Source organism: Lichenostomus cassidix, chromosome Z (genome assembly GCF_008360975.1).
Source record: "Lichenostomus cassidix isolate B80296 chromosome Z, HeHo_3.0, whole genome shotgun sequence".
Classification (NCBI taxonomy): domain Eukaryota; kingdom Metazoa; phylum Chordata; class Aves; order Passeriformes; family Meliphagidae; genus Lichenostomus; species Lichenostomus cassidix.
The window spans coordinates 65823096-65849561 of record NC_139511.1 but is presented as its reverse complement, the minus strand read 5'-3'; the positions used below and the strand labels follow the sequence as shown (position 1 = coordinate 65849561).

Below are 26466 nucleotides of genomic sequence, written 5' to 3'. Positions count from 1 at the left end.
ATGCCTTTAACAATGGAAGATTAACTCTTCCCCAATTTTGAGAAACCACAGAAACTGATTAAATGTCAGTCATGCATGCCCAGCTGCTCTGGGGGATGACACTCAGTTGGAGGCAGTGTGAAGTTTGGGCTGTAACCTCATTATTTACAGATGATCCTGAACTTCTTTTCATCTCACTGTTAGAGAAAACTTGCAGTCTGCAGTTCATTTGTGCAGACTTACTTTTTCCAAGTGGTGGGTAGAACAGCAGCCGTTTTCACTATTCAGCAGTTCCCTCACACATTTGGAGTGGGCTTCTTGGGTTGCAGTGTCCAGGGAAGGGCTGCAAACTTGCCTCTTGCTCTAAGTGTTTTTTACTCTGAGGCAGAGACCCTTGTCTCTGACCTTGATGATGATGATGACTTTAAATAAAACTGTTGAGATGAAGTGTGATGTCCTACCTACAACCATAAAATTAGCGAGGTGTAATTTGCTAAAGACTGCTTTCTCTGAGCTCAGATTTGGAGTAATCATTTCTGCTTGGCTTTATAATTTGTAAAGAAGAAAAAGAAAATAAATTTAGGAGGATGAAATCTGTCTTGGTTGAATTGCTTTTTAAAAGGAGTCTCTGGGGACAGGTGCTAAAATCATCATGTAGGAGCAGCATTAACATGACCCATTTGGAATGGAATCAGTGAGATCAAGGGCCTCAGAGAGAACTAGGGCGGAGCTGCTTGAGCTTTATACTTGCTAGTTTTGGATTTCAAAGGCAGAGTAGGAGAGTGATTCAATGCTTGTGTCAAGAAGGAGGCAATAACTATGATCAGCCAGTTCTTCTAACCTGCAGGATGTTGCTATAAGCCACTTAAATTTTTTTCATAGTTACTTGTTTGCCATAATTTCAGTTGCAAATTGAGAAGCAAATTGAAGTGCATACTCACTTGCCTGAGATAACGCAAAATGCTCATAGCTGTATTTTTTGGTGTCTTAATTAGTTGTACGGTAGGAAGGAGGCTGAACTAGTCTTAACTGGAAAAGAGTTGCTATTCCAGGACCGTTATGAACAAAGCAATGATTAAAATGGCCTTGTCTGTAGTCCTTGAGCAGGGAACCTGTGGTGAGGGTGGATGAGCTACAAGGACGAAGAGCTGCTTCCACTGTTCCCTGGGGCATAGCAATTTGTTCTGTCACCACCAGATTTTCATCATACCCAGCAGTGAAGGCTAGCAGGGCAAGGCAAGGCAAAACTTGGGGTTCCCAAGCAGTACCTTAGTACTTTCTTTTTGCTGTTCTATTTCTCTTTGCTGTTCTACTTCTGTGCCAAGCAGCTCTTATCTAATTGGGCTTGCCTTTTTTTTTTTTCTTTCCTTTTTTTTTTCTTTTGAAGGCACATCAGACCCAAATAGCCTCGGGCACTGTAATACACTTTCCTCCCAGCCCTCAGCAACAGAAAGCCCTAGCAGGCTTGAAGTGGTGTTTGAAGGACCACTGATGGGGATTTCCATCCTAAAACTCATGTGCAGCCCTTAAGAAGCAGGGGATATTAATGGTAGAAAAGAATCTTTTTTATGGACTATTTTCTCTTCTTTCTGCAAAATTGCTGCACATGCGAAAGTGTTTTTGATGGAAACCATGGAAAGCATACTCAGGTAGGAGGTTCCCATCACACTGCAGTTTGCCTCGCCTGTCACTTGTGTAACCCTGCCACTGCACAGACCTTAAATGCTGCTCTCCAGACTTAACAATTCCACTGAAATTGGCTTCTGGAAGATTCTGTGCTGTGTGGAGCTCAGGTGAGAAAGTATCAGCACTGTGAGGGACCCAGTGGGGACAGAGCAGTTTTACTCTGATGACCTGAGCTGTGGGTCCTTCATGACTTCCAGATGAGTGACTTCAGCGTCTCTGAGCACTCTGTGCCTGTGGCTTGTGAGATTAGCAGCAATCTCCAGTAACTCACCAAGTAATTCACACCTCACTAATTTTAAGATTCAGCATGTAATTAAACACCTCCTGTCTTGGTTGAGTGGATATACACTCTGGGAATCTTTATTTTGGGGTTCAGTGCACAGCGCTTGGAGATATCAACGGATTAGTTATACATTTCTTTCTCAACTGCTTAGGATGAAACTCTACTGTGCCATCAGAGACTAGTCAGGTGAGAGAAGAGGTGCTTGGTTTATTCTCAGATGATTCCTCTGGAGCTTCTCCTTTATTTATTTCACACAGTACACTGCAGCCATTCACATGAGGCTCTGTTTGTGATTGCTCCTGCTGAGCTTTTTTCTACTTGTCAGACTTCTCTTCACTAAATGAGAACATGGTCCAGGATAAGAACTAAATTCTCTTTAAGATGAGGACAGAATTTGCATGTGACTTCTAGCCTGTCTGTTCTTCAGGCTCACTGCCTGAGTCACTCCAAAGCTACTCTGTGGTGGAGGAGAGTGTGGCTTTAAGAGGTTTTCTGAAACCTTTCTTAACTTCTGTTAGTTTAAATGAATCGTCTCCCTTGTACTAGCTTGGAGTAGAAAAGTTCAAGGCTGCCTCTGTGACGAGGAGAAAAAGCTTTCTTAGCCTTGAATAAAATTACTGTTTGTGAGCTGCATATGTGCCTAGTTCTCTGTACAGACACGTAATTGTTTTCCTCTTTTCATCCCCACTTTTAAACCTATTTTGTCAATTTTTGTGGTTTAATGCACCACAAAAATTAAAAAATAGTTTTATTTTAACGTATGCTAACAAACATGGCCAGATATGATAGTTTTTTAAATGAACTTAAATGCTGTTAAATTATCAGATCTTATTGCTGTTGAACATAGGAATTAAGAAAATATGGGAAAGGAATGTGCAATATTAGATGATACTTCCTTTCACTGTTATGTCTCAGAAAAATAAGTACCACTAATAATATGGTTTCCAAAAAAGGATTGGAATACAAAAAACTTGCAGTAGGCTTTTGTTTCTTAACTTTGTCAGCAGAGAAGTAGGACAGTTAAGCTTTATGGGTTTGAGTCATTTGGATTATAAATCAGTGCAGTTCTACTGGCTTCAATTAGACTTGAGTCACCTGATGGCCCTTCTCTAAATGCTTTTACTGAAGGGATAAAAAAGCAGCAGACTATTAACAAGGAATTTAAAATCTATGTGTTGTGGACTATAGGTGTGTTTCTTGTCTCTAAAGAGTTAAGGAAGGTATAACTAAAAGCCAGAAAAACCAGCACAAAGGCCCATCCCCTTTCCAGCTGTGTTTGCTGCAGAGCTAGGCATGATTCATGATAAGGATTTAATTTGTCTTCATATTCTATCCTTGACATTTTAATCAATTCCATTGTGGGCAGCTTTTCTCAAAGCTACCTGATAATTTAAGTTCAGTTGTTTTCACTGTCTGGCACAACTGGAATAAGTGCTGTCTGTAGAGCTTTGTGGTATTTGTGGTTTTCCACGCATAAATAACTTTTCTGAGGAGTATGGCATCTTGTTTACGAGAATGCCATTTGGCAAAGGAAGGAGCTGTCCAGATTTTCATTAGATGTTACCAGCACTGATGACAAACTCAGTGCCACAGTGTCTTGCATGGGAGAGAGGAGATTTATGTGCTTTTGCAGTTTGACAGGCTTTAAGATAGCTAGTTCCCCAAGACTTAGTCCCGTTCGCAAGATTCTTTGATATCTGGCCGATTTGTCTAAAAATACCATTTATTTGACACAGAACATAACAAACATACGAACATAGAACAGATTGACACACACAGACACACAATGAATACATAATTGCAACACTATGGTAGCTAAAAATGCAATTATGGGGTAAAACCTTGCTTGAACTATAAATATAGTCAAAACGCAAGAAATGCTTGCTTGAACAATAATGCAAGTTAAGAAATGCTTGCTTGAGCTAGCTGAAATGCAAGTTAAGAAATGCTTGCTTGAGCTAGCTGAAATGCAAGTTAAGAAAGGTACCTATAAGTTAGCCGGAATAATACAATTTAGGAAACTCAATGATCTCACCAAATCCAGTTTTGGAGCTGGAGATACATCAGCGTCCTCACTCAATCCCTCGGGAAGTAACCACAAAGTTTGCGTCCAAACTCAGGGGAGAAAGCTTTTACTTCACGTTCCATGTTCTATGTATAAAGCTTCTGATTTTACTGAGTTTTTCGTGGTGTTTTATAGGGAAAAGAGTGTGTATTTGCGGTCACCTGAAAATTACTCACATTCTCTCAGTGTCTCGCTCTGAGTTCCAGACGCCAGCACTGATAGTCAGGATTAAGCCATTGACTTAATCTGAGCCATCGATCTCGGCTAGCAATCAGGGAGAGAGAGAAGGGGGGGGGTGTCTGTCCTGCCACAATCCACCCCTGTGACCCAAAGACACAACTCTTACTTCATGAAGTGACAGTGCAGGTGTCTCTTGCCTCCATGCTATAAAACGCACTCACGTTCTTTAACTTAGGTATTATTGTTAAATTTTTTTTTTTGGTATACATTGTGTTTCCAAAGTTGTATTATTTTCTATTGGAACTTTGACTATGTTAATAGGAAGCATTTGCTGTTGCTTCAGTTTATGGGCTCATGTAGTAGATTATGTAGCAAAATATATATAAAAGAAACATTAGTAGTAACAAGTAAGGGATTAGTAAATATGACATTAAATTCAGAATGTCCATAGTAATTGGAGACAATTTAACAAGTTATTTATGTTGATATAAGTTCATGTAGGGTAGATTATTTCCACTCCTTGAATCATAGGAGGATGTGATGCAGATCAGGAACGAAGAAGAGTAGTTAATGGTTGGCGATTCTTTTAGTTCAGTCTTCTTCTTCAGTGTTTCACCTGTTTTGCTTAACATGTTAAATGTTAGACAATTTTACAACATTTCAAAGGAATACACATACACATATTAATTGATTTGATTGTCTCAGGGGAGTTAAAGATGTAATGAAAATTATTTGTTTTATTTATTTGGAAGATAATTCCATTTGGGAATTTATATTTTATTTTGGAAGAATCAAAATTGATTCTGTAATTTGAATTATATTTTAGGATGAAATTTTTCTCACTGTGACAATCAGAGTTATAGATATACTAAGGTAATACTTGCAGAAATTAGATAAGATGTATATATATACACAAAAACATTATTTGAAATAATAAGATCATTGAATCATTTAGTACTCCAATAGTACTAAATAAGGTTTTCTTTTTGAGGCTTTTCTTTTTAGAGAAGATGGTCATCATTTGATCTATATATTTTTGTTGGTTCTAATTTTTGCAAATTTTTGGTATACAATTTATATATTATTAATGAACATTAATATTAGAAAATTCTTTTAGCTTTATTTTTACAAGCTAGTAGTGTTTTATATTGTTTGGAATAGGCACACTAGTGTGTGGTTAACATGCTTGTCTTAGCTATGTTGAGATATGAATGACACTTGAAATAGATTTTTACTATAATTTTACAGTTACATTTAGGTAACTTCATTTTTTGGTGTGAAGCTACTTTTGGTGTTCTTTAGACATCTGTATATACAGAGGCTTTAAAAATTATTAGGGTTTTGTTACAATTTTGTTGAGATGGCTGATTAGCCATAATGCATTACTGTAAATAATAACTTGTAAGCATGAGAAAAATGCAAACAATATTACAATGAATATTTTAGTTACAGTAAACTCATTAGTTACTATGCAGTCCAGTATGGTTTCTTTGTCTGGAGCTGGCTTCTTTGCTTGCAGGAGTTTAGGAGGTTTAATTCATTTCTTTAGCTGTGTAGGTAGTAAACAGCTTTTTCTTGCTGCTTGAAGAGATTCTTCTCTTGTTGCTTGAGTAGCTTGTCTTTTTCATTCAGGTACACCTAGCTTTTATCTGGTGAAAGTATACTTAAACATTTAAAGTTAATAGAGCAATGAAATTAACACGATTTAAGCAATAATAAATATGTGGTTTTGAGAATTGTTATTCCCCCTTTTGGCCTGTAGTTGCAAACACGTCGCTATTTTCACTGCTGTCGGACGGGGGCAGTGCAGAGCGCTTTGCGAGGAAATAAGAGTTTTGCTCTCAGCAAAACCAGATTTGTTATAGGGGAAACACTCATTGGGAGTTGGTTTTATGCTGGTAGTTATAAGAATCAGCAGCTATTTAGACCATCGATCTCGGCTAGCAATCAGGGAGAGAGAGAAGGGGGGGGGTGTCTGTCCTGCCACACACAGCAAAATAATTTCTCCTTGCAGATGCATTGACAGAGATTGTCACTGATTGATGAAGATTTTCGGAGCGTGCAAGAGCTGGGACTTATCTGAGCAGCTCTGTTCCATGAAGCGTATCCAGTCACTGGGTATTGCTCAGTGTTACTGAACTGCTCTCCTTAGATGCCTGAGGCAGGGAGACTACGTGCCTGGGCTGGTTAATGTTGTTGTTCAAATGTATACTAAAAAGGTGTCCAGTGAATGCTGAAAATACTGAGTTAAGAAATGTTGATGTTACTGTGCTTGGGGCTACTCCCCTTTTCAAAATTCAGGATATAAAAACGTTCTGGTCTTTGTTTCCTGCTTGGTCAACAGGTTCAAAAAACTTAGATTTTAAGATCCATAAGTTAACAAAATTTCGTGGCAAATTGTACAGAACAGCAGGAATGTCATTGGGTAGCAGAGTGTTGGTGAAACCTGGTATTCTGGTGAGTTATTTGGCATGGCCCACATAATCCCTGTGTTGCTGCTGGTGTGCAGTCATGTTCAACCCTCCTTGGAAATACATGGAAATCCATGCTCTTTCAGATTAGAGAGCTGTGCTCTTTAACACAACCCATTGGATACTGACAGCAAGTCAAGCTCCCAGTCTTATTTCAGCAGGTTTCCTTTGTGGATTCATTGTGCCTGCCTGCACTTTCCCCTCCTGCCAAAAGTTGTGAATTTAATCATTTATCAAGAGTTTCTGTTTAGCTACAAAATCAATAATGTTCATTCTGTGTCAGTTTGCATTCAACAAACATAAAAACCTGAGAAACAGTGAGGGTTATCTGGTGGTTACAAGTAGAGCAAATCAAGAGGTCATCTGTGGTTTCAGGTCACTGTCTTTCAGCTTGAAGAAATTTTCAAAGCTGGAAAAACAGAAGAAAAAGCCCCCTCACCTTAAAAATTCAGTTCTGGACTGCTGTTTTAATGGGCAGAGGGTGTCTAGTTTCCCTAGAGCAGGTCTTGGGTTTTGTAGTGCTGTATCTATAAACTGCCTGATTTTTTTCTGCTTCCCCAAGCAACAGGTATAAAGACACTTTTTGCTGAGGGGAAACTTTTAGAGAGGCTGATGTTTATTTTAATTATAAAGAAAAACAAATTATTTCAGCTGTGATCTTTGCAGTAGTAGCCAGTTCCCAGGGTCTTTTTAAGTCCCTCTGTTCCCATTCCAAGGAATACTGACCTAAAAGGCAATGAACCAGGGAAGGTAGCAAAGGAAAGCTGCATGGCATAGGTAGGGGCAAAGGGCAGTATAATAATTCTGGGTCTACATCTTGTTTCATTACAGTTTGAGGTATTTGGGGGTAGGGAGTGCTCATGGCTGCTGTGGTTAAGTGGGAGAGTTGAAGAGTGTTAAGCTAAGAATGGATAGTGAAGGGGAGGGAAGGAAAACTGAATTTGCTTTACTGGAGACCTTTAGCTTGTGAAACCAAAAGTCCTCATACAGGATGCCCCGTCCCTAGAAACATCCAAGGCCAGATTAGATGGGGCTCTGAGCAACCTGATCTAGTTGAAATACATTTTATGTGTTAACATTTGTTTTCCAAATGTGTAAATAACCAACCAGTACATAGGTATCATGTAGCAAGAATGCTTTTAAACCAGATGAGGGTAGATTTAGGCTAGATAGAAGGAAGACATTTTTTTCAGTGAGAGTGGTGAAGTGACTTGAAGCAAGATTTCCTGTCACTGGGTTTCATCTGCCCTTTATGTTTCTTCATTGGTTATACAGCTTCAGTGAGGCACAGTGGGGGAAGAAGAGTCACTGGCCAAGCTCTAGGCCATTTGAAGGTGATGATACTACAGATTCACTAGACTTCAGCAATCTCTTACCCCTGAACAGCTGAGGTCCAGTTTTGTTTCTGATCTGAGCTGTTCTTACACCCATCCTGATGACTGAGCCCTGCCTCTATACAGGGATTCTCATCAGCTGTGTGATCTTTTGCTTTGGCAAGTCTTTGCTGTCTTCATGTGTATTTAGACGTGAAATCTAAAGGAGTGTTTGGAGATGGCCTTCAGCCCAAGCCTGTGCAATCCATTTGAAGGTTCATCCTGTATAAGTGAGTGGCTGCTGTAAGCAACAGTGAACTGGTTAGCATGACATTGTGCTCTGAAATAGCTCTTGATGTGGTATCCACAGAAATGCCAGGGTCTGTACTAGGTAATAAACTGGCAGGGAGTGCAATTGTGACTGGCCTTGGGGTGGTTATGTAAAAAGTTGCTGTGAACTGACTTGATTTGGTCAAAGGAAAAATCTGTGAAGCTTGTTTATAACCCTTTTTTCCTCCCTCCTTTCTTTTCTAACTTCTGCAACCATAGGGCACACAGTTGATTTTCAGTGCTGCTAAGGAACTGGGACACTTGTCAAAGTTGAAGGTATTGTCCTGCATGGCTTGTGTTAATGTCCCTGTGTGTAAGCATGGAAGTGTAGTAGTGTATAGCATGTCTTGTGCGTCCAGTGGTTTGTTGCTGAATGTAGTTGTAGAGAAATGCCTTTAAATGCATTAAATGTGCTTTAAACGCATTCTACTAACATTAGCATCGTGCTTAACATTAAATCTTACTGTGGGTTTAATCATCAAAGTAGTTTTTCTCTTCTGTATACACAGCAATCAGTCTGGTACATTGATTTAAAATGAAATAAAAGTAGATTTCTCAATATCTGGCCAGCTCCTCCATATCCCCATTTATAAAAGGGAGTCCCTAATGGTTGGAAGGATGCTTGAGCTAGCTGTGGATGAATTACATGGACTGTTACAAAAATAACTGTTGCTTATGGAAGAGAGCCTGTGTCTGTAAATTCCTTCTGCGTGGGCTCCCTTCACAGGCAAGCTGGCATTTAGCATGAAGGCTCTGTTGATGTGTTTTGACAGTGCATGACGTGACAGTGCATGACATGAGCATTATGAAGTGCACACCACCTCATCATAAGCGAATCAAGCACTAATTCACTGATCACGACAGGACTGGTATGAAAATAGTGATGCCTTACAGCACTCAGATTGCACTGTGCTGTGGTTGGACTTGTGCTACAAGACAGGTATTGTGCAAGAGGAGGAGGTAAATCTGCAGTGGCACAGTGCACAGTCTACTGCAAGGGAGGTGGAGCTGGACCTGAACTCTGTCTTGGAAGATGGTCAGGGAAATCTTCCCAGTGCAAAGAACATTTTTCTAAGTGATTAGTGCAATTTCAAAATGCATTTGTCCCTTCCTGCAGTTTGTCTTGCACACTCAAAACAGCTGTCTTCACACACCTATTTACCTTGCCCAGCAGATACATTTTCCATACATTTATCTGGCCAGTACACAACTCATTTAAGGCAGTGCTTATTAGCAGTCTTAGCAAATGATCAGGGCATGCAGGTGTGTCATTAGCCCTGCACACTCTACTCCAGCAACATTTTGAAGCTGTTACATATCAGTTAATAGTCACCTAGCATAAACTTCCAAGTATGGCTCCCCAGGGGAAGAGCTGTCACTTGTGCTGAGTGATGGCCTTATGCACTCCCACAGTCAGGCTGTCATCCCTGGTGACATGGTGGCTCCTGAGGATTGCATTTCCTTCCCTGCTTCCTGCACCTACAATGCTGTGTATTGCTTCCATGGGATAAATGGGGAGAAACGAGCTTTGTAGCCAGCCTGGGAGAGTGGCAGCTGAACCACAGCATCAAAATGTGAAGAGGAGCCATCCCTGCCTTTTCACATGTACTCCTGGTATCTGAAGGCAGAGCTCTGAATTTGCTGTTTCTTCCCCCAGGTCACAAGGACAAGCTGTGAGTTCCTGTGGTTTGGTTGCATTCTTGGGCATGGCCACTGACATTCACTTTTATTGTCTACTTGTTCCATGTTTTCTCATTACTGGAATTTCTAAGCATACACAGGGCACCTTTTGCCAGGAATGGGTTGGGAGCTTTGCTGGTTTCCATTTGCACTGGTCAGGTGAAGGCCATCCCTCAGCAGTGGTGCGTCTGCAGTTCAGTTACTGTAAAGTTTAACTTTGGTGAGTCTGGACTGCATTTTTAGAAATGCACATAATCATGCAAATCAGGCAAGCCCTGGTGTGTGTTCAAGTCTTTATTTGCATATCCACATATAGAACTGCAGTAGTACAGGTACACAGGATTTTATATGTGGCAAGAGAGTCACGCTCAAGTGTGAAAGCACCTGAATTTTGGAGACCAGAAGGAAAATGACATTGTGTCCAAAAATTTCCAGAAGAATAGGAGTGTTACAATAGTGTAAATTGTTTGGGTCCATGTAAGCATCATGGATATTATGGTTTTTGTTCTTTTGTTTTTGCAGGCACATACAAGCTAACATGGCTCTTCAGAGCCCCTCTCCTCTGCACTTTGCAGTTCCACTAAAAGCCTGGGAAACTTATGGGATGGATTTTAAGCTTTATTGGTCTTAAATAGAACAGGGAGAACAGAGCCCTAGTGAATCAGATAACTCAGCTGAAAACTCAGACTGACAGACCTGACAAGCACAGGCTCTCATCCTGATGACAAATCAATTTCACAGTGTATTTTAAAATGCTCAGAAAGCAACCATAAACCTGGCTCCTTGGTGCCACATATCTGCCTCCCACTTATTATCAAACTCTTTCTGCTCAGTTTGCTTAATAGCCAGCAACTGGTGCAGGGAGCAGCTGCCTCCTCTACCTTGTGCTGCCCCCAGAGCAAACAGCCAGGCTCTGACTGCAGAGTTTCTTCTAAGAATACCTGCAGAGAATACAAGGATGAGTCTGAGAGATCAGGAAAAGTTTGTTGGGTTGTCTGGGGTTGTTTGTTGGTTTTGGTTTTTTTCACTTCTTCTGCTTGAACTTGCATAATTATTTGATGTAAATATTTGTTTCTTGCTCCTGGGTGGCAGTCTGGGAAGTGCAAGGTAGCACAGTGCACAGCTCTTTATATGAACAGTGTGGGATTTGCGGAGGGCAGGTATACACAGGAATGACAGTCGTGGGCTTTTCTCTGAGTAGGTGCAAGTATTACCAGTCCAGTCTCTGGGTTATTTTTACATAATGTGTTGAAGAAAATGACACTGGGAAGCTCAGAGAAAGCAGTGATGTGTTGCTGTGCATTGACAGCATGGGCACGGGCGGAGTGACCGCTCAACGGGGCTGAATGAGCTCTGTAGGTGTTTGAGAGCAAAGTGCTGACCACCTGGTTACTGTGGCAGTTTGGGCAATCTGGCAGGCAGGCCTAGAAAGTCATTTTAGCAGATGTGAAAGTTTTTCTGCCTTGGGAACACAGCTACTGTGATTAAATTGGCCTCTCCCATGAATGTGGCCTTGGGCTCTGGCTGATTTTTAACTTAATCTGACTGCCAGGCAGAGAAAAGAACGCTTTACCCTCTCTGTGCTGAAGACTCTGTGTACTGAAGTGTGAGGCCACATCATCCTCAATTGAATTACCCCCAGCTCACAAAGAAGAGGCAGGAGAATTATTGCTCCCCTCAGGACAGCATATCACAACAGAAGACACACTGCAGCTCACCAAGTACTGTGCACACCCTGCACACAGATCCCCAGACCAGGGACATCCTGTGTGAGGGAAGAGGTGTGTCGAGGCACATCTCTTACTCTTCAAGAAAGCAGTTTGTGAACTTGTCTGAGAAACTGACAACTTGAGAGGCATCTTCTGTGCAGTTCAAGGCTGCACTGTGTAAAGTTGATAGTTAGCTGTCTGGGAGAAGTGTGGCAAATGCCTTGTGCTGCCCCTAGACTGCAGAGAGCCCTGTCTAGAGCAGGAATCCTTCAGGCAGGAGATGGATTGTGATGGAAAATGAATGGGGACAGCACCAGGCAGTGTGAAGAATCAGCAAGCTGCAGGATAGCCAGCAGGTCTGTCCCTATGAAACATGCACATGATCCCACACACTAGTTGTGCTTTACAGAGAGGCAAGTTAGCAGATGTGTCTCCTGGAAAGTATCTAGGGAGGCTATGACACGTTTAAAGTAGGGATAAATAGCCTTTGCCTGATTTGTCTGCATCTTTTTTATTAATACTTCGGAAGCCAACCTGAAGTCAACTGGTCTGACCTTCCAGCAGCCCGGTTTGTGCAAAGCTTTGACTTTGTAAAATATGCTGTTTTCCCCTGAGACCCAGACTAAGCATTAGAGAGAAAGAGCTTAGTGAAATGCCAAAGGATGGCACAACCTTGTAGTCAGCTGCAGTCTAACAGGAATGTGCTTCCACTGCAGGAAAGGGAATTCTTTCCCAAGTGATTCCTGGCTTTTTGCTATTAGAGTTGGTGGCTCTCGATGGGAACAATGTCTTCTTTTAGCAAACCTATTTTCTTTTGTTTTTCTTCTTCTACACAAATGACAGAATGAATTAGTGAACTTTATAACTGGAAGAGTTCAAAAAATCCGCAAACTACATGTAACAACTTTGACTAATATCTAGTTCTCAGAATTCCTTGATTTAAGTGGTATTTGGAGAGTTTTGTTATGGCTGCTCTAGAATGACAGTGGTGGCAGGCAGACTTCTGTTTGGGTTTTCTTGTGATTTTAAATTGTCACTTACCTTTGTCCAATTCTTTCCTTATTTATGTCTTCTGTGCCTGCAAGAAAGAGAGAAAATGAGTTTATTTTGAAGTTAAGCTGTAATAAATGACTCTGAGACACTCCATTAAACATTCCTTGAACAGCTGAATTAATGCTGTCACCACATAGATACAGCATGAATCCAGAGAAAGTGGTGATACTGGGGACTCATTTTCCTTTAGCCTCTGCCAGCATGCTCATGTCAAATACAATGGTTGTTTGCAGGATCATATGGTGAGAGAAGAAACCAGGAGCCTCACTCCGAAGCAGTGTGCTGTCCTGGACCTGGCATTGGATACAATCAAAGTAAGTGATTCCATTTCTGCCTTTGCTGTTCCCTTACTCCATCCCCAAATCCTCTTTGGGAGGATAGTGCCCATCCTGATTCAGGAGATGGCAGGAGTCTGTCCCTGCTGTCACAGTGATAAAGGCTCCAAGTGAATACAGCCATGTTTGGGTACACCTGAATAGGTTCAGGTGACTGGTGTGCTGGGAGTCAGCATATTCATATTTAAGTGCTTTGGAAGAGGAATGCTGTGAGCAGTTGGTATCAGCTGGTCTAAGAACTAGATTTCCAGTACAGAAGCTGTTTTGTGAATTTTTGCAGCTGTTCCTTCTCTGTACACACAGTTACACATACAGGTTGGTTACTGGTTGCAATTCTTGCTATGTTTCCATTTTCTTTTTACTCTTAGCAATATTTCCATGCTGGTGGCAATGGTCTGAAGAAAACCTTCTTGGACAAGAGTCCAGACCTCCAGTCACTTCGATATGCTCTCTCCCTCTACACTCAGACCACGGACACTCTCATCAAAACCTTTGTCCAATCTCAGACAGCTCAGGGTAAGACTCTTTTGTGCTGTTGGCAGAATTCAGTGGAGCTCTTGGCTCTGTTCATAATTTCTCTCCCTTGTACTGCCAGTTTGTAGAGTGCTTTTGGCAGTAACATTTCTGAAAGCGTGACAGTTCAGAGCTTTTGAAACTGGGAAGGAGCGAAAGGGGTTATTTCCCACTCCATGACTACATTTTGAGAGAGCAGAAATATGTGAAACATAAGGCCTGGGGTGTTTGTGGTCTTTTTTTCTCTGCAATCCTCACTTAACAGTCACGTTTCATGAACTAATGTGGGTGGGTGGCTTAAGTGAAATTTGAAGTTACTGTACTGAGACTTGCATGGTGGTGTGAGGCACCATTTCAGCAAGACACCACTGCAAAAACCAGTCAGTGCCTGTGTCACAGGCCAGCAGCTGTCACAGTCTGTGTGGCCCTGACTAAGGCTGAGTGACAGCAGTGTGATGAGTCATAGAGCTACAGGCTGCCTGTAAAGGGAAGAGTCTCTCAGGAGAGCAACAAAAGCACTGTTTTGTCTGCAGCCAGTATAGGGTATGTGGGAGCAAGGTGATTACAGATCACTACAAAATATTAATATGCTGCTGGGATGGGTCACCAAAGTGTTTGGTGACTGTCTGAGGAGCTTTATGGGTTAGTGGTGCTGTTTCGTTGAATTTGGAGGGGTAGACAGCTAATTTCATTGCTTTCATGTGAACATCCCCCCATTATTGTACAGAATAATTTGGTCTCTAGTCAAGGACATTCACTAGCTGACTATGAATCTCACTATTCCCACTAAGAGGAGCCAGATGCTATTAGGGATAGGGTGTAAACCAAAACTAGTATTTTTAAGTTTTCAGGTTGATTAATTAAAAGCCTTGCCATTAAGCTACTTCATCCCACAGATTATACCAACTCATGCCATCACACTGAGCCCCAGGATCAAGGGTAAAGCACTCCCTAGCTGACATACTTTCCCTTGTGAGCAAATGAAGCTGTTTGATGGTGGCATTCCCCTAGCAGTGTAGAGAGTTCAGAGATTTCATGATCAAAACAAGGTTTGTTTCTAAAGAAAAAAGCTTAGTGTAGTTTTTGGGAGCTGAATCATCAGAAAAGCAGGCTCAGAGGGGACCTGAAACTACCTGAAAGGAGATTGTAGTAAGGTATAAGTTGGTCTTTCCTGCCACGTCTCAAGTGAAAGGACAAGAGGAAATGGCCTGAAGTTGTTCCAGGGGAGGTTCAGGTGAGATATTAGAATTTTTTTTTTCATGGAGAAGGTGGCTAGACATTGGAATAAGTTGCCCAGGGAGGTGGTGGAGTCACTGTCTCTGGATGTGGCATTTGGGGACACAGTTTAGAGATGATTTTGATGGTGCTGAGTTGACAGTTGGACTAGATGACATTGAAGGTCTCTTCCAACTGTGATGGCTCCGTGATTTTGTGATCCCTGCCTTTAGCAGCACAGTCTCGTCTCCCTTATGTTGAAACATACTGCATTAAAACACTGGAATTAAATAAAAAACCAGTACCTTTGAGAGAATGAGGCCATTTGAGAGAATGGTCCTGTAGCTGTGTCCCAGCAGAGCAACAATGACATCCAGTGGCCAGACAGGTCAAAAACTGCTACATCCACTAGGGACTCCGGGAACCTGGCTGCTGCCATTGCTTACACAAACCACTTTTTAACGGGGAAGTTGAGTGCACACTTAGTGCTTACAATCTTTGCTGTTCCAACACATATTTTCCAAAATATATTCAAACCATGAATTGAAGCTAGTTTTTTATGTGGATACTGTTATATTGTCATGATGAGGGGAGTGCACAGCACTGATGTTTTACAGTCCATGCTACAGTCAGGAGTACTTAAAATTAGAGAAAGAAAGTGCTCCATTGAAGTCACAAAGTGACATATTTAAAGCTGATACGAGAAAACAGCTTCATGCAATGCATGATTTGACTGCAAAACTTCACTGAGAACAACTATTTAGCACAAACACAAATAAAAAGGGACATTATCATTATGTCTGAGAAGTAGGAGTATACAAGGCTGCCATAGAAGTTGGTGCAGGGGTATTGTATATTTTTTAAGAAGCTTAGAAAGAATGAAGCTCTGGCTCTAGGACATAATATGCACGCATTATGAAGGCATCAATTAAATCTCATAGCTGACTGATGACATTTCTTTGTGACTTAATCTGAGCAACTGTAGTGAACAAGTACTGGGCATGGTAGGGCACTGCTCCAAATCAGCATCTTGTACATTAGTAGGCTTGAGAATTTTGGACCCTGTTTGGGGAATAAAAGATTTGAGCTACGCCACCTAGTATCTGCAGAACCAGTGCTGGAATATCTCAGAGAAAGGCATGACTCTGGTATCTTCTCTGTGGTGACCAGTGACAGGACCCTAGGGAATGGCCTGAAGTTGTGTCAGGGAGTTTAAGGTTTGATACCAGGAAAAGGTTCTTCACCCAGAGGGTGGTTGGGCACTAGAACAGGCTCCTCAGGGCAGTGCTCACAGCACCAAGCCTGACAGAGCTCAAGAAGTGTTTGAACAATGGTCTCAGGGACACAGTGAGACTCTTGGGGTGGTGCTGTGCAGGCCCAGGAGCTGGACTCAGTGATCCTTGTGGGTCACTTCCAACTCAGCATATTCTGTGATTCTGTGACTCTTTCCCAGTTTGGGGCTAAAGAAGGATATTACTTGGTTACACTTCTCATTAGCCATGGCTGGTAGATGAGTTTGGAGAGCTGCACACAAGTTGGAGGTACAGAAAGGACAGGACCACTATTTACAGCTGACATCTCCTTACCAGAGCTCTGAGACTCAGGTTTCCCTTTGCATGAGCCCCACAAGCCCATGGGAGCACATGGCCTCATGCAGAATTATTTAAATGCTGTTTGCTTGTCTTACTTCTCTGTTCAATGGTTGCACCTTCCACTTTATGAAGTGCCTGCTGCTTTCACTTCTTCACTGAGCAGGCTTCACTATGCTGCTAAATGTTTGCTCTGTAGATTTGGATCAGGGCTGCAGTTTAGTTATGCCAGCACAAATTGTGTTCTGTTTTAACCCAGACCATGCCTTAACTTGCAGACAGCCTTGCTCTCCAAAGCCTGGTGCAGAAGATCTAGGAGGATATTTTGTCTGTTGAGAGCTAGAATATTTACCTTGTGTTTAAGTGACATTGCTAATTGTGTTGTAATTCATACTCTTCTCTCTTTATCCTGCTTGCTTTCTTGCCTTTTCAATTCATGTCTCAGTGCATGATGGGAAAGGTATAAGGTTTACCGCTAATGAGGACGTTCTTCCTGATAAGGGTATGTTCAAGATTAATGTTGTTACCATAACAACATTACCCAACTGCCTTGCTTTTGAAATCATCTTGCCCATGCTCAGAAACCTTTTCCAGAGTCCTATTCCCTGTAGTTCCTTCGTAGAAGTGAACTTCCACCGAATGCTTGCATCCCACAGACTGAGCCACAAGGTTGTGTGGTTTACAAGTCTGTACCTTGCCTGAGAGCCTGTTCCCAAGCTTGAGATTTATTCATGGGATGTGAAAGTTGCCTTGAAAATGGACTGGTTTTGGGAGATGCTGCAGACTTGTTCCCCTACCCTCTACCATGGGATGTGTGTTTCAAGTCCTGGATTTGCATGCATGTGGTCTGCTGAGAAGGGCTACTGTAATACATGGGAATGTCTGATATGCACTCAAGGTTACACCCAAGCTTGAACCCTCTGGCTTGGAAGGGGGTTAGCTAAAGGTCTGGATGCTCAGGAAACCCCTAAATTTTAAATCTCGCAGTGTTTCATCTCTTAATTTATTTTTTGCTGTCCAAAGTACTTTTATTATCTCAGGTGAAACACATCTATAACCCATTGCACAAGCTCAGTTCTGCAGTTTCACCTTTCAGTATTGCAATACCAGTGAGGCTTTCATGTCAAGAATTGAATCTGCTTGTCACTAGATGTACAAGTATGTGTATGCGCACAGTTGTACATGCTGAGAATATTTTTATATGGTTTATAAACCATCTTCAAAGTGGTTTTTTGTCTGTGAAAATTTCAGTTCGTAGAACAGGATTTTTGTATGAGAAGACAAGAATGAAGGTAGGAAAAAACTGTAATGTAAATTTTGTCTTCCTCAAAGGCACTGGGATGATTCTGCTGTCATTCTTCTGAGACATCAGCATCTCCTTTATAACCTATTAATTACACTAAAGATCAATAAAGTGAGGACCTCAGTGTTTGGTGACTGATATTTCTGTGGATGTGGCCATTACATACTGTTGGTAATTCTGTCTGTTCCTGTGGAAAATGCCAACACTGTAAGTGACAGACACACACACCATCAGATGGGTCAGGTCAATAATTAAGCCTACCAATTTTAAAGCTCTGAAAAAGCTCTGTTTTTTTCTGTTTTTTCAGAAAAAAACAGGACTGCCCTTCTAAGAGGGGAGGAAACAGTACACTCAAGATCATATTTGTTACAGCCTAAAGATTGTTTAATGTACTAAGGTCAAGAATGAGAACCTACCCTGAAGTAATAATTTGAGGTTCTGTTTTGGTTGCTCAGATACTTTTACTTGTATATTAATGTGACTTTGACTGCCCATAATTATGTGGCATGTAATTTTCCTCAGAGAATTGTGCAGGTTAGCTCTCAACCTCTTGGTTTTTAAAATAGTGGTTTTGCTGCCTGCAAGACCATTCTTGTGAAAGTTGACTTGTTGGATTAGTCTAATCAAAATGTTTGTTTAATGGCATTCTTCAAGCTCCTTATCTAGAATTCCAAACAGTTTTTTCACTTAGTAATGTGTCTTACCCTCAAATTTGACAAAATAACTGCTGTTCATAGGTACTCAATTGCCCTCTAGGTATCTCAATTGCAAATTGTCAACCTGAGGTCAGGTTATCAAAGAGAAAGTCTAATCAATCTCACTATCTTATCAAAAACTTGATTTTCATTTTGCAAAGCAGTCATTTTCTGTCATTTACATGACATCTTATTACCCAGAAAAATGTCATTTCCACATATTACATTATGATAATGATGATTAAAAGTTAAAAACTTGAAAAAAAATCATAATATATTATGTGTAAGGTTCATGAGATCTCCCTCTGTTAAAACATGTTATCTTTTCCTTCTAAAGCTACATCTTGTTTTCTCCCTGGCTAATTGATTAAGGGAAATAAGTATGCAAATTGTGAGTGCTTTGCTCTCATCATTTTTGATGCACCATAGAGAAGGAGTTCCCATCATCCTCCCAAGGGAAGCAGATAGACAGTCAGGATGACAACTTTTAAGTGCTGTACAACATGCAGAAAGGTTCTTCGAGAGTGAGACTGCACTATGGCTCTGTGCAAACCCATAACACTTGTATCTTCCTTTTTTTTTTTCCCCTCTGAATTTCCTCTGTTGTGTGATGTCCTCTCCTCCACTTTCTGTTGTTGCTGAGTTTTTTGTCCTCCCTTCTTCCCTGAGCAGACAGGAATGCCAATGCCCACCACTGGAATGCCTGCATGTACACACAGTAGCTTGGCAGGAACCTCTGAAAAGTCCTTACTCCCTGTGAAGGTCCACTGCCGAGCATTAGGTCTTTTAAATTCTTTTAAAATCCTCACTGGTGCTCTCAATATGATGCAGTCTTTGGTGGAGTGGAGGAAATGTTGGTGTTAATGTGTGTTGGGCATGTGAGCCTGATGTTATCTTGCACTACTGTGACTTACTGAAAAGCTGGCTCTGGGAGGTGTGCTGTGAAAACACCACATTATCTTCCTGAGGCCATAAATACTTGTGCCAATAACCAGTAATCCATGTGTGCATGGTGGGGGGGTGTCGATTTTCTTCCAACAGGCTCTGGTGTGGATGATCCTGTGGGAGAAGTGTCCATCCAGATCGACCTGTACACCCACCCAGGAACTGGGGAGCACAAGGTCACGGTGAAAGGTAAGGCAAAGCACATGCTGCTGCTCAGGCTCACTGGGGCAAAGCTCCAGCTGGCAGTCAGGATATTTCTGTGTTCGCTCATAAAATCTCAGGCCAGAATTGTTTTTCTCTGTTTCACATCAGGGACACGTAGAGGAGCAGCAAATGAGCTTGTCCAGCCAGTGACATGGCAGTGTACAGCCCGGTTGTTTATTGGCAGCGATCTATGCAAGTAAACAAAAATCAGATGATGGCTCTCGCCAGGCGCCACAGTTTAGTCTGTGCTGCAGAGAACAGGGCAGGCTGATCTTGTGAAACTGCTCAGTCTATACCCGGGGATCACAGAGCCAGGGAGAGTTCAGAGGCTCCTCTCCCCCATCCTGAAGGCCACTGAACAGCCACTCTGAAAATAACCAAAGCAGTGATTCATCCCAGGGTTCCTTTTCCTCCTTCATCTTCTTCACTTGAACACAGCACACTTAACTACTTTTCATTTCCTATAAAGATTTATCGAGACAGTTCTTCAGGCCTTTCTTCTGGTTAAATCTACACTGAAGTGCAAAAGCTGATTTTCAGAGCTATTTCCTCTGCTTCAGTCTGTTCCCTGCAGTGACCTGAGATAGAATGAGAATTAAAAGCTAATAATACTGGATCCTGGAACCACCCACAGCTCATGGGCTTTGTTTGTCTTACCTGCAATCCCATTCTCCTTTTCAACAGAGACCTTAATATTGGCCTCCAAAATGCCCCTTTTTTTTTCTTACCCCACACATAATGGTGATGTAGGCACAGAATTGTCAGGACAGCCTGCCTGGAGCTGCAGGAATGCCTGTTTTCTTGGGCTTATTTCTTGACAATCCATCTGGCAGAAGTTACATGCTGTCCCAAACATTAGAACTTAAACTGGGTCGAAAAAGCACATATCCTTCCATTACAAAAAAGTCCTGTCCATGTGTGTTGTGACACGGTCACATTTTGAGTTAGAAACAAGAAATTGAAAGGAGGGCAGAGCGGAAAGATGCCCAGAGCAATGAGTACAAATGAGTATTTACTGTAAACTGGGTTGTGACTCTCTTTTCCAGTTGTGGCAGCCAACGACCTGAAGTGGCAGACATCTGGCATGTTCCGTCCATTTGTTGAAATCACCATGATTGGGCCCCACCAGAGTGACAAGAAGAGGAAGTTCACAACCAAGTCGAAGAGCAACAACTGGGCTCCAAAATACAATGAAACCTTTCATTTGTAAGTGTGAAAAATATCCTGGGGATCTGGTGTGGCAAGTGCAGATGCAGAGGACAGACAGGGTTTTCCAGTGTCCCCAGACAGCCTGCTTAGGTCCAGATGAGTACATGAACTAGTAGCTTGGTCCTGTCTTTGGTGTCTTGGCAGAAAAGCTGGATTGTGGAAGTTTTTGCTGGGGGTGGGATGCTTAGGTCTGTTCTATACCAGCCAAGTCCTTTGGCAACCTTTTGAAATGCTCGGTCCTATGAACATATTTTACTCTGCTCTGTCATTTTAATGAACTTTGTATTTTTTATTGGTAGAGTTGAGGCTAAAAGTTCGTTTTTATTTATTTCTTAATCTTAATGTGCATTTTTATCCCAACTTGACCTGTGGGACATGCTTTTGGAACTCGTTTCCAAGGATACAGCCCTTGGAATTGGTAGTAAGTTGCACTGCTAAAATTGCAGTGTTTCTCAGCATCAAGTATTGATCTCTTCTTATTTCATTTTCTTTCATTATTACAAGGACATATTCCTACTTGGAAGGATTAACAAAGGGAGTTGCCGGCTTGTGCTCTCTCAGCTGTACATATAAAAATGGGATGAGCAGAACTGACCAGCAAAAGGCTGTAAACATCTGGGGGAGAGAGATTGTTCATATAATTTTTTTGTTCTGTGAGGAAAGGCAGGCTTCCTCTAAGTGAAGAGATTTCGTTCCTTTTATTCTTTTAATGTTAGAAACATCAGAAGGGTTGGGGATTTATTTGCATTAGCTTTTGCATTAATGGAAGGTCCTGAATCTTTAACAAAGACTTCATCTAATTAAAATAGTAATTCTGAAATGAAGCAACCCTTAGCAGAAGCAGAAACGTTTAAAGTCATCTGAGTTGAAAATCTATTAGCATGGCTTTAATGTTTCCCACTCCTCTCATTTCACAGTTTAACACACATGCAAACACACACAAGTTGCAAAGGCAACTTGAAAGGGGTTGTTTTTTCTTCTTGAGTAACCAGGTTTTCTTTATCTGCTGTAAATCAGAAAAAATGCCCACATGCTATAGGTTTTAGTTCTCTCTTTCTGACCAGGGTTTTCTGCAGAAATGAGTTCTCTGTGGCTTATAGGAGCCCTCCAGTCTGCTGCTGGCACTGTTACTTTGTGCTCCAGACATTCTAAGCGAACTTGTGTGTGTTTTCCAGCATCCTGGGAAATGAAGATGGCCCTGATGCCTACGAGCTCCAAGTCTGTGTGAAGGATTACTGCTTTGCCCGGGAGGACCGGGTACTGGGGATAGCAGTGATGCAGCTCAGAGACATAGCAGACAAAGGAAGCTGTGCTTGCTGGTGCCCCCTCGGGCGCAGGATTCACATGGATGAGACTGGACTCACAATCCTGAGGATTCTCTCTCAGAGAACCAATGATGAAGTTGCCAAGGAATTTGTGAAGCTGAAATCTGAGTCCCGCTCCACAGAGGAAGGCACCTGAGCTGAGCTGTGTAATGTTCCCTTTTCTCTTCTGCCTTGTGCCAATATGTGCAAGTGTTCAACAATTCTCTTTTATTAATTGCAAAAGGTTTTTTTTCATGTTGTCTTTGTCAGCTCCGATAGCGCACGTGTGCTGTATAGGAAACAAATCCATCAATCTGATGTGAATTATTTATTTTTTAGTAGCTGGGTAAGACACCATAGAGAGTGAGACAATCTCTTCTTATTTAACATGTAAATTCTGCTTTATGTATATAAATTATTTTATATTGGAGGCTGGAGTTGCTGGGTTTTGTTGATATGCAGCACTGTGATTTTATCCTCTGAATTTGGCAGGCATTAAAAAGGTTCTGCGTAATCACACCACGATGCAAACACACAACTGTGTGGAAAATGGGAGGAGATGATTTAGGGGGGGTTGACAAAGCACAGTTATGTCTCATTGAATTCACGTAGATTTGGATCTACGTGATGCCTGGGGATCTTCTGACACAGATTATGCCAACGTGATATACAGACACCTCAACATCTGCTTAGAAAAGAGGTTGCAGATGGCTCTGAAGATGCACACCGAATGAATGTATGTCCACGGATGTGCTGCTGTGGGCACGGGCGAGACCAGGGGCACGAGCCCAGGCTGAGATCTCATAGCCAAACGCTGCAAAGGCAGCGCTCCAGGAGCAGGCTGCAGCTGCCCTGCCGCTGTAATTAGCTGGTGTGTCTTGGAGAATACAAATCCCCACGTGCTGCTGGGAGTCCCTGATGGCCGTGGGGGTGCTGTAAGCTGCTCAGCTCCATCAGGCATGCTCGGGCTGCCGTGACCGACACGGTCGGGAAGGGATCAGCATTAGAATCGTAGAGTTAGAGCCATGACGAATATGTGGCTGCTGTGTGCTTTTTCCACTTCAATATTCTTTTGTTAGTGTTTGACAGAGGATTGGATAATTTAATATCGCAGGCTTTCTGTAGCATTTTATTACCCTGGAGTAGCTAAGACCATTCCTCACTATGAACCCAGAAATAATGGCTTGCCTGGGAGAGAGGAACACACCTCCCCTCTGTAAGCCCTCTCTCTGGAGTGCTGGTCAAGGGGCAGCACGTGCATTTGCTTCTGATCTTGGAGATGCTGTTGGCCGTGCTGTGGTTGATCCATGCTGATTGTCATTAATCTTATTACACCATTGACAATACCATTGAAATATTTTTGCACTGTCTTAAAGAAGCATCCTGCTTTTGTTTTCTTAAAAAACAAAACACTGTCCTGAGCAAAGTAATTGCAGGGAGGTCAGAATTTCTGACTGAAAATTTGTAAGCAGGAAGGTGGTCTGGAGTGGTGATTGCACCTGAGGCATGTTTGTTGGAGGGTTTTTATTGGGGATATTTTTGCTTTTCCAGCTGCCCTTGTGCTCTGGAAAGTGCAGCTGGAACAAGCCAGTCCTTGCCCATAAAGTACTGTAATACTGTCAATAAATTCAAGGACTGCATATTGAATGACTTTTTTTTTTCCTTTCTATTTTCTTTGACACTTGTATAGCTGTATGATGTGACTCCTGTATTTCATGGGCCTGCTTGTAGAGTTCTGAGACAGCACATCTGCTTTTTTCTTGTCCATGGTGTGTTATAATAATGCTCTTCAAAACTCCACGCTATTTGTCATGATTTTGAATCATTGTACGTGCCATTGTTATGAGAACTGTTAGTATGGTCTTTAATAAACTCTTTTAGCAGCATTTGGGGTTGTCTGCTGGAGTGTAACTGTGACTGGGTTTCCTTAACCACGGAGGGCAGAATCACTGCTGCATCTTTGGAAATTATTCTGGTATAATAGGTAGATTTCTTTAGTGCTTTAGATGCCCAGCAAGGAGTGAGAGTCAGACAGTTCCCCCCTCCTCCATGGTGCCTCCGTCTGCGACATCTTTCCCTGAAGTCCTTGGCTTCTGATAACACTCTGAGACATCATGGAAAAGCATAAAGAATTGCTTACTTACTTTTTTTCTCCTGTCTGGCCTTTGAGTCACATTTCCTTTGCACTCAGGGAGTCTCCTGGAGGTGCTGAATGGAAAGACTCAGACAGGACAGTTGGGTACTTTGCAGAAATCAGATGAAGAAAAATAATTATATACTGAACTTGATTCATAACTTTGAGCCTCTTATGAACATTAATACTCTCTAGATGGTATGCACAAGGGATGAAAGAATAAGCCTTCTTGATGTCAAGTAAACTTCTCCCCCTCCTCATTTTTTGGGGATTCTGCCAATTTTCAGCAGACAAGGTCAGATAACTCAGAGACTCATATTTCATGATAACATGGGTCTCTGAATTTCTGTGATCAGAGATGCCATTTTTTCCTTGGTTAACATATGCCTAGCAACAGAGTCCCTTGAGAGGCAGTCCTGAAGGGCAAAGGAATCAGGGAAGGTTGGGTCTTTTTCAAGAAGTAAATCTTAAAGGTACAAGGCACAGGGAGTAGGGCATCTCCATGTGCCAAAAGATGAGCCAGCAGGGAAGAAGACCAGCCTGGCTGAACAGAGAGCTTTTGCTGGAACTTGGGGAAGAAAGTGAACTTTCTGACCTCTGGAAGAAGGGGCAAGTTGGGAGGACTACAAGGATGTTGCGGGATTATGCAGGGAGAACACTGAAAGGGCCAAAGCCCAGCTGGAACTTACTCTGGCTCCTGCCATAAAAAACAGTTTCTATAAATACATCAGCGACAAAAGAAGGACTAAGGACAATCTCTGTCCTTTATTGGGTGTGGTGGGAAACATAGTGACAAAGGATGAGGAAAAGCCTGAGGTACTTAATGCCTGCTTTGCCTCAGTCTATAACAGTAAGAGCAGTTGTTGGGGAACAGAGCTCCCTGATCTGGAAAACAGGGATGGGGAGCAGAATGAAGCCCCCATGGCCCAAGGGGAAATGGTCAGTGACCTGCTGCACCTCTTGGATGCACACAGGTCTGTGTGCCAGCTGGGATCCACCCAAGGGACTGGGGCAGCTGGTGGAAGTGCTCACCAGACCACTTTCTATCATTTACCAGCAGCCCTGGCTCACCAGGGAGGTTCCAGCTGACTGCAGGTTGGCAAAAATGATGCCCATCTATAAGTAGGGTCAGAAGAAAGATCCAGGGAACTACAGGCCTGGGAGCCTGACCTCAGTGCCATGGAAGGTCATGGAGCAGATCATCCTGAGTGCCATCATGGACTCATACAGGATAACCAGGGGATCAGGCCCAGGCAGAGTGGCTTTATGAAAGGCAGGTCCTGCTTGGCCCACTTGATCTCCTTCTGTGACAAGGTGACCCATGCAGTGGATGAGGGAAAGGCTGGGAATGTCTGCCTGGATTTCAGCAAAGCCTTTGACATTGTTTCCCACAGCATCTCCTGGAGAAAGTGACTGCTCATGGCTTGGATGGGTGCACTGTTCCTGGGCAAAAACTGGCTGCATGGCCAAGCCCAGGGAATGGTGGTGAATGGTGCTGCATCCAGTTGGCAGCCAGTCACTAATGGTGTCCCCCAGGGCCCAGTGTTTGGGTCAGTCCTGTGTGATATCTGTATGGATGGTCTGGATGAGGGGATCAAGTGCACTCTCAGCCAGTTTGCAGATAACCCCAGGCTGGGTGGGAGTGTTGATCTGCTGGAGGGCAGGAAGGCTCTGCAGAGGGATCTGCACAGGCTGTATCCATGGGCCAAGGCCAACTGTGTGAGGTTCAACCAGGCCAAGTGCTGGTCCTGCCCTGGGGTCACAGCAACTCCAGGCAGCTCCAGGCTGGGGCAGAGAGGCAGGACAGCTGCCCAGGGGGAAAGGACCTGGGAGTGCTGATCAGCAGTGCTGAGCATGAGCTGGAGTGTGCCCAGGAGGGCAAGAAGGCCAAGGACATCCAGAATGTGTCAGCAAGAGTGGTCAGCAGGACCAGAGCAGTGACCATCCCCCTGTGCTGGGCACTGGTGAGGTCACATCCCAAACCCTGGGTTCAGTTTTGAGCCTCTCACAGTGAGAAAGACACTGAGGTGAAGGAGTGAGTCCAGAGAAGGGCAGTGAAGCTGGGAAGGGTCTGGAGCTCAAATTCTGTGAGGAGCAGCTGAGGGAGCTGGGGGTGTTTATTCTGGAGAAGATGAGGCTCAAGGAGGACCTTATCACTCTCTACAGTGACCTGAAAGGAGGGTGTAGCCAGCTGCAGGTCAAGCAGGTAACAAGCAACAAGATAAAAAAGAATGGCCTCAAGTTGCCCCGGGGAAGGTTTAGGTTGGATAC

At 42.7% G+C, this 26466-nt stretch overlaps 1 protein-coding gene across 6 annotated transcripts in view; it reads left to right on the top strand.

The window, feature by feature from the left end:
- Positions 1-23947, top strand: part of UNC13B (unc-13 homolog B) — a 215899-nt gene extending 191952 nt beyond the window's left edge. For 4 of the 6 annotated variants that reach the window (XM_085043297.1, XM_085043295.1, XM_085043298.1 and 1 more), the window contains 7 exons: positions 8527-8583; positions 12983-13063; positions 13453-13600; positions 16847-16903; positions 19441-19533; positions 20595-20754; positions 21933-23947. In XM_085043297.1, the coding sequence (XP_084899423.1) occupies positions 8527-8583; positions 12983-13063; positions 13453-13600; positions 16847-16903; positions 19441-19533; positions 20595-20754; positions 21933-22218 (882 nt within the window). In that variant the 3' untranslated portion in view covers positions 22219-23947. The remainder of the gene's footprint in view (positions 1-8526; positions 8584-12982; positions 13064-13452; positions 13601-16846; positions 16904-19440; positions 19534-20594; positions 20755-21932) is intronic. The other 2 variants (XM_085043296.1, XM_085043293.1) reach the window with 1 other exon arrangement.
- Positions 23948-26466: the final 2519 nt, after the last annotated feature.